At 41.1% G+C, this 8,327-nt stretch overlaps 1 protein-coding gene across 1 annotated transcript in view; it reads left to right on the top strand.

Annotated features, from left to right (window-relative positions):
• The window catches only part of EXOC4 (exocyst complex component 4), a 345,298-nt gene extending 338,097 nt beyond the window's left edge, over positions 1-7,201 (top strand). Inside the window, exon 18 of the mRNA XM_018566438.1 lies at positions 6,684-7,201. Coding sequence (XP_018421940.1) covers positions 6,684-6,921 — 238 coding nt within the window. The 3' untranslated portion in view covers positions 6,922-7,201. The remainder of the gene's footprint in view (positions 1-6,683) is intronic.
• Positions 7,202-8,327: the final 1,126 nt, after the last annotated feature.

The following is an 8,327-nucleotide window of genomic DNA, read 5'->3' as shown; positions in this document are numbered from 1 at the left end:
CCCCACTAGAATCACTTTCTGCATCCACTGAAACATCTACAGCCTCAAACGATAAGGATACGTTTGGATTTTGAAGCAAGAGGTTCAGAGGCTAAACTTACTGCATGTGAAGCTGGGAAAAGTGTCGGCATGAGGTCACACAGAGTAGGGCCAAACGTAGGCTTTAATCTCACCATAAGTCTCTTAACCCCTCCCCTCCATCTGCAACAGCATCGTTGATCAAACAGTTGTCTTTTCCACAGCTGCTGGAGCAGAAGAACAACATTTCTCCTAATCTCCCCCTTGCCCAGCATCTCAATGCCAGCTTGGCAAAACCGCTGACTTTACAGCTGCTCCCATTCAAGTGGAGTCTGTCTACTACCACCATTTTATGGCTTGTGCTGCACCAAAATGGCAGGTATCCAAACACCATTTTTTACCAAGCCCACACCTATCCTCCACCAGCATGTACAATGGTAATCTCTCTGTTTCACTGAACCACGCTGTCAGGAATGTGGTCCAGCAAGCATGGGCGTGAATTGTCCACCTTCATGGCACACTGGGCAAGTAAGTGGGAAGCTGGGAAAGATGCGGGACAATGCTCAATGCTTGAGCTGGTGGTGTAGCCCCATGATGCCCCACAGTATTTGCAATGTCCCAGGCAAAATGCTACCATATTGTTCTGCAGCTGGTATACCTTGGGGTCAGAGACTCTGGAGGCTCTTCAGGGACAGACAGGCTGACAGGACATGGTGGTTGAGCAGTCCCTGGTTAGTTATCCTGGCTTTCAGGAAGTCCTGTGGCAGGCCAGAAGAGTGTGCTGCCACTTTAGACAGTCATAGCCACCTAGCGTTCTCCTGGCAGAAATGTAGTGTCATCACAAGCTGCCTTCCAATGGCCTGATATGCAATATACGCACATGTCGGAACTTAATATTGGCCATGCTGCAGTGGCTTCACTGCAAAATATATCGGTACTCGATGCCGTAAAAATGGTATCGGTGCATCCCTGTAAGCCACGATGAGGCAGGGATTAGCAACACAATCCTGTTGGGTGTTAGTGCTGGATCACACACTGCATGGTTTAACAGAGCAGGTACTGGAGGCACAGCAGCAGGAGGTAGCGTAAAACTGCCTACCACCTCCTTCCTTGTTAGTAAGCGGAGCTGAAGATGAGGAGGAGTAGGGTTGTGGTGCTGGCCGTAAGCAGGATTGGTGGTGCTAATGGTGAGGAGAAACTTTGGGGCAACTTCAGGCAAAGCACCTTTTTGCCACATCTGCTCTTGGAGGCTGAATTCATTCGTCTGTAGGCATAGGTGAAGGGGGAACATCTGATGGGAAAAAGGAGACCTTGGTTTCATAGGTGTTGCTTAAACAGGCAAAGCTGTCCTTCTACACAATAGAGGTTGACCCAAAAGAACCCTCTTATTTTGTCCACCAGTTTGCCATAGCTGCCTTTTCATTTAGTTAATCTGGTGGCCTTATTCTACTGCACTCGGGACATACTGTAGCTGCAGGGGGAAAACCATAGAGCAAAGATTGGATGCCCTCACAAAAGTCGGCTTTGGTTGCTAAACTTGTTCCTAACACAGGTGAAGCTTCCTTTTGCATACTACGCATAATTTTAATGTTCATATTTTTATTATTCAGGAGTGAAAGGCACATGGCCTGTGAAACAAAAATAAAAAGGGCAGACATATGACTTTTGACAATGCTGAAAGCCAAACACTCACCCGGGGGTCCATTTTTCCTTTTGCCAACAATATTTTTTATTTTGTTTGGAACAATAGTCTGTCAGGGCTCAAAATTTCCACTCGCCCCCTCGCAATTTGCGAGTGGAAATTAAGCCATTGAGTCAGGCACTCAACTCCTGGGGGGACGGGACGCAGGAGGGAGCGCTGCCTGCTGTCAGGATAGCTGAGCGGTGGGGGGGAGAGAAGCCGCGCCCCCAGCTGTCAGGATAGCCGAGCGAGGAGGAGATCGGAGCCGCTGTCATCCTGTCAGTTTCAGGATGACAGCGGCTCTGTGCGTGGCAGAATGGGGGATCGGTAAATATCATTGATATTTACCGATCCTCCGTGTGAGAAGGACAAACACTGGAGCAATCGTCTGATCACTCCAGTGTTTGTAAATAACTGGGGACACATAGTACTATGTGTCCCCAGTTATGAAGGAACAGGCTGTGATTTACATCACAGCCTGTTCATTCAAGATTTCCTCAATGGGGAGAAGCACTCAGTACAGAGGCTCCTCCCCATTCATAAACTATTGATAGTAAATATTTTACTATCAGTGTCTGAATGAATGGGAGGAGCCTCTGTACTGAGAGCTTCCCATTCACTGACTGCTAGGCTGCTGAAAAAGAAATTGAGGATTTGGTGTCCTCAATTTCTTTTCTATTTTCAAAAAGGGAAATGTCAGGGGTCTGTTTGGACCCCTAATATTTCCCTCAAGCCCCCCCAACAGTAAAAATAAATAAAATTAAAAAAATAATAAAAAATTATTTTAAACAAAGTGAAAACTGCCCACCCCCCACACACACTCACACTCACACACACACACACATTATTAGACATGTGCGAAGACTAAACATTTATTTCAGATGAAATGTGTATGTGTAATGCTCTGTGCATTGTGCTATGGCTGTATGTGTAATGCCCTGTGCGTTGTGCTGTGGCTGTATGTGTGTTGTGCTGTTTGTAGTCCTGTCCTAGGGTGACAACACTGCTTCTCCATAGATACAATACAGACACAGAGAGCGTTGTCACCTTAGGACAGGAAGTCTCTTACTGGCAGGATCGCCAGGTGAAAATAAAGGAAAAATACAACCGTAAAAAAGAAAACTGATCCAAGGACTGGTAAGCTGCAATATAATACACTTCAAAATGCATGTCATATTTTACACCCAAAAAAGATCTGCATTGGTCAAATGAACTTGCTGTATTTTTATTAAGGACGTTTCTCTGGTCATCGGACCAGCTTTCTCAATTGAGAATTGAGAAAGCTGGTCCGATGACCAGGGAAACGTCTTCCAGAAAAATACAGCAAGTCCAATTGCCTTGACTTATTTTTTACAGATATACCATGACCTGGATGAATGAGAACCTTCACAGACAATATTCTAAGTTAAACATTTGTTAATTTTTTAATTGTTTTGAAAAATATCTTCCTTAGTCCATCTCTGCTAAGGTCAAACATAGATGGAGACAGGAACTGCAAGGCTGAACAATAAAATGCTTACAAGCGATTACATTCATTATCTTGTGGGTGTTCAGGGTAGACCACTGCTGGGAACTGGCACTACATGCACTTGAGATAGTAGCCTGCCCTACTGCACATGTTATGTCTGAGAGAGCCTGTAGAAAAATTATGGGAATTCATGAATAACAAGCTGCATTTTAATAACATAGGATGAAGAAGTGTGGTATTTTGTGTGAAGTTTAAAAAAAACAACTTTGTGGGTGCTTTTCAAAGGATGCATTAAGGTGCTGTGACAATAAAGGGAGCTCCAGAACATGATGTAAGCAACAAATGACTAATGTGGTAAAATTAACACAAAGCTAAAAGTTATATTTGAAATTATAACTACAATTTAAAGATTACAGATAATTATAGATAATCAAAAGCATTGTACAGACATGCCACACAGTATGTAAGCACTTGTGCAAGGCTGCAATTTCAAAGGGATAAGCAGACAGGTTTGTAATTATAATATCACAATTATGGTGTATTTCATTTTGACATATTTCACAGATTTGATGCACACTTTGCAAGCAGCTTTGCTAGGCCTTAGGTTGGCCATACACTGCTCTATTTTCCTCGTTCAACCCGTGGACTGAATGGGAAAAATAGAGCCGATTTCTCCATCAACACTACCAGCATGTCAATTGAGGAAAACCCTGCTATTTGCACTGTATTTCTACAGCGGCCGGTGGCCACTGTCAGAATACGCGATCAGAGCAGACGGCTCATTGGCTGCCGGCTCTGTTCATTAGAATATTTTCCAGCCAGCCAACCGAAAGGGTGCCAACAGCGGCACAAACTGTGCAAACAAAAAAAAAACAGTTTGAAATTTGAACAGTGTATGGGCACCTTAAGGTTTAAGAGGAAATTGTCAGGCAGTTTTTAATCAAGAAATCAAAATTAGATTTTGATTGCAGGTTCCATCCCTTAGTTTATTAGTTTTGTATCTAAACAAAATGCAGGTCCCATCCCTTAGTTTTAGTTTTGTATCTAAATACACATAGAAGCTAAAAAATAATAATATAGAAGTTCACGTAGAAGTATTTAATAATAGAGTTTATAATAAAGTATCTGTTGTTGATCACGTTCCCTAGATTTTTATATTTTAAATACTATGATTCAAAATTTTTTAGAAATATGGGTATTGTCATCTGATCTATTTACTTATTTGTATATACTGTATGTTTGAGATAGACCCACCAATGTAAAGGTTATTAATTTCAGATACCCCTTTTTATTTTTTTTACATTAGGCATGTCAGAGAAGGCTTTTTATAAGCAATTGAGTTTGATATATGGCTTTTAGCTGTAATATCTATATTATGCACCCCTTTTCTTGATTGTGATGCCAAGATTTAGCCATATGGTTTTTTGATTGATTTGCTGGTTTGTTTTGTATTCATGTGCACATTTTTCTTATGTTGGGATTTGGAGGTTATTCTTCTTTATTACTTTTATGTTTAACTTTTTTCTTTTATTTAACCGTACGCATTGATTTATGTTTTGATAAATTTTAGGACATCTTTATGAATTCAGGTATACAAAGTTGGATTCTATGCAGCACAACACAGACATACAGCTCCACAATACTTTGTACAACCAAAAACAAGTATTGGCACCACTGTAACATTCTAAAAAGATCCATCTTTTAATGAAAATTTCAAGGCTATAAAAAAATACATTGGCTTGGATATAAAAAAAAGTGGGTATTGCACAAATGAGATTGAAATTAATTTTAATGGATTGTAAAAAAAAATCCACATAAGGCACAGCAAATCAGTTTCTATATATTAAAAATCCAGCCAGTATGATGAATTTAAATTCTCACAAAATAGGCATATAGATACTATATTTAGCTGAATGAAGTGCTGTATGCATCCAGGAATCAAAGTCAGTGTTGACAGAAAAGCAGCAATGCATGTATTGTGGACAAAGCACAGCAAAGTACTTCCTGTGTATGCAGATTTCAGCAAGCATGGAGAAGTACATTGCTCCAAAACACAGACATGAGATCTTTGTACTTAGCTGGATTAAATGCAGTAGGCCAAAGATCCAGTTGCGTCAGATTATGTTGTTGTTTGGCCAGGGGGATTATGCACAATTGCTTGTTGTTGGCAGCAACAATTTTGACTCCTAGAAGCCTTTTGCATTTCATTCAGCCAAATAAAGAATCTGCATATCTCTCTTTTGGAGTTTTTTATGTAATCTGTTTGCTGAATCCTGCATACATGGGGATTTTCTGTACCTCAGGCACAATTTATGCATGGCTGATTGTTTTCTGTTAGCAGTGATTTGGATGCAGTCAGCACTTTATTTAGCTAAACACATTGAGGGGAATTTATCAAAACTGAAGCAGCTGTGCATGACAACCAATCAGCTTCTCTTTTTCATTTTCAAATCTGAACTGAACAGACTGAAGAGAGAAGATTATTGGTTGCCATAGGCAACTGCTCCAGATTTTGTCTGCTCCAGTTGTGATAAATCCCCCAGTATCTATATGCCTGTTTTGGGAGCAGTGACATTCCTCATGCTGGCGGAATTGATAATATATGTGAAGTGATTTGCTGGTCCTTATGTGAATTATTTCACCCCCTTTATATCTATGTCTGATTTGTATGGCTGTGAAATATTACTTTAAAGATGGATTTAAAAGATGGATTTTAATACAGTGTTCCAGAGGTGCTGGTCAATACTTGTTTGTGGTTATACGAGTCAGACCTTTTAGCTTTTTAATTTATATTTCTGTCAGCCTTTTGGCCCTCTGTCGTTTCCATCAGATGTCAGTCTGGTCAGAGCACCTATATGTATGATAGGCCTGGACACATGCTCTCTACGTGTGCAGCAAACTATCTCTAAAGGAGGCCTCCACCAGTCTCCAATCAGTCTGCTTGCTGAGGGCCCCTTTTATTGTTTGCTCAGGCTCCCTCCCTATTATTTGCTGCTTAATTACAGTGACAGATAGTCCTTCTGTCACATTAGTATAGTTGACAGGCTTCCTGTGACGCCAACAGTTATGCCCACATTGAAAAAAACTTAAATATTCGTTTTTCTCCATCTGAGCTGCTTCCCAGCACCCTGTAGAGAGTGTTCTGGCTATGGTTATGAATAGGGCGGTCCAGAGAAAGACTTGTACCTAGGAAGTTTGTTGCTACGCAAACAGCATCAGTCCACAGTTTGAAATTGTATACTTCGTAGGAGGCATCTGAAGATGAAGAAAGGTCCATACTTGGACTGGAAGTATGAAAGTCTATGAAAGCTGACTTATATTATACTCTCACTGCTGAAAATGTGTGATATCTCACCAAAAATTACACAAATATCTTAGTCAAGCTGATAAAAATGAAAGTTTGGCAAAATGTGTGGTTAATGAAAAATAGGTATTAATGTGTGAACACGAGTAATTATATTTAGTTGTATGTAGAAAACGTCTTTAATCCTCAACGTTTGTCTTTTCACAATGCAGGCAATATTATGAAATGATGTACAACACTGCTGATGAGCTGCTGAACCTAGTGGTGGACCAAGGAGTGAAATACTCTGAGCTAGAGTACATTAATGCTCTCAGCCTCCTTCATCGCAGTCAGACTGGTGTGGGTGACCAAACAACACAAAACATGAGGCTACAGCGACTTAAGGAGATCATCTGTGAGCAGGCAGCCATTAAGCAAGCCACTAAAGACAAGAAGATAACCACTGTTTGAGATCATGGATATTATGTGCCAGTAACAAAACATATTTTGCTTGCTCTGTTGCCTGCCATGTTTTTCTCATAATAATTTTCATGGGACATATTATGCTATTTAGTTAACTAAGAATTACTAGTATTAAGAGTTAATCACATGTTGTTATAGTGCCTATTGAATGATGTGCTTTGCAGTAATTCCTATAAATATGCATGTTCTGTATTTTAACATTATATTTAGCATTTGATTAAATCATGATTACAAAGACACTTTCATTAATAAAATGTAACAATAAAGTTAATTTGAGTCCCATGCAGTGTTGGTCTTCTCTGTATATATTTGCCTTTTAAAAGTTACAGTATCACCTTTTTATTATACCCACCTTTTAATCATTTCAGTCCCTGGGCCTTTAACCATCTATCTACCTTTTGAGACCTAGACCATTTTTTTTCACTTTGGATATGTCTCAATTGCACATTACAGTAAACTCCCAGTTATGCGGCATGCAGGGGGATTGGTAGATTTCACATAAATGTAGCTTCTGGTTGCTTAAGGGTTACTATCAGGGCCTAATGTTTGTTCCAAACTTTTGCACCGGCTTTTCTCACGGTAACGCTAGGCAGAAAAGAAGACAGGAATTAGGATGAGGGAAAGCCTTGGATTTAAACACAGGACCCCTTGTGCACCAAGCCATCACCTTACATGTTGCGCCACCTTAGAAGATGATGTTTGGCCCCACCAAAAACTGGGTGTGGACAGACATATGGGGTAGGGATGCGGCCAAAGTTTGGATCTTTTCTTATGATAATGCACTAGTCATTTGAGCCACAGGCAGACAGAAGCATGAGCTGTACAGAAAGGTATAAACTGAAAAATATGACAGCAAGCAAAACATTTTCTCTACATTCATAAAGATCAGACGAGGCCCTGGATGCAAACCCACAACCCGGCGTTTATAGAGGCATCACCTTATATGCTGTGCTATTGCATGAATTGGTGCATGTCCAAAGCATCATTCCCAAGGTGTAGTCTCTTCACTTCACTTCCTCTGCAAACACCCATTTTTTCAGAGGTCCTAACACCAAATTCCTCAGTGGCGCATCGTGTAGGGTGACGGCCTCATGAACTCAAGGTTGTGAGTTAGAATCCCAGAAGCGGCCTCAGATTAAAGCCGTACACTCATCTGGCCACTATTACAATGAAGCTTAGTGATTATTCCAGGTGTCCTGTGGAATGCCTGGCTTGACAGATAAGGTTGGAAAGCAGCTGGTGAAGTTGGTGCCAACACCGATGCCCCCATACATCTGGGCACCCACACTGCTCCTCCCCTACATCTGGCTCTCCACACCAATCTGGGCACCCAGACATGCCCCCCCCCCTGACATCTGGGTGCCCACAAAAAGGCTGGCCGCCCACACAGATAT

Source organism: Nanorana parkeri, unplaced genomic scaffold (genome assembly GCF_000935625.1).
Source record: "Nanorana parkeri isolate BGI_ZX_2015 unplaced genomic scaffold, ASM93562v1 scaffold27, whole genome shotgun sequence".
Taxonomy (NCBI): domain Eukaryota; kingdom Metazoa; phylum Chordata; class Amphibia; order Anura; family Dicroglossidae; genus Nanorana; species Nanorana parkeri.
Note: the sequence above shows the minus strand (reverse complement) of the source record. Positions and strands in the feature narration are given on the sequence as shown.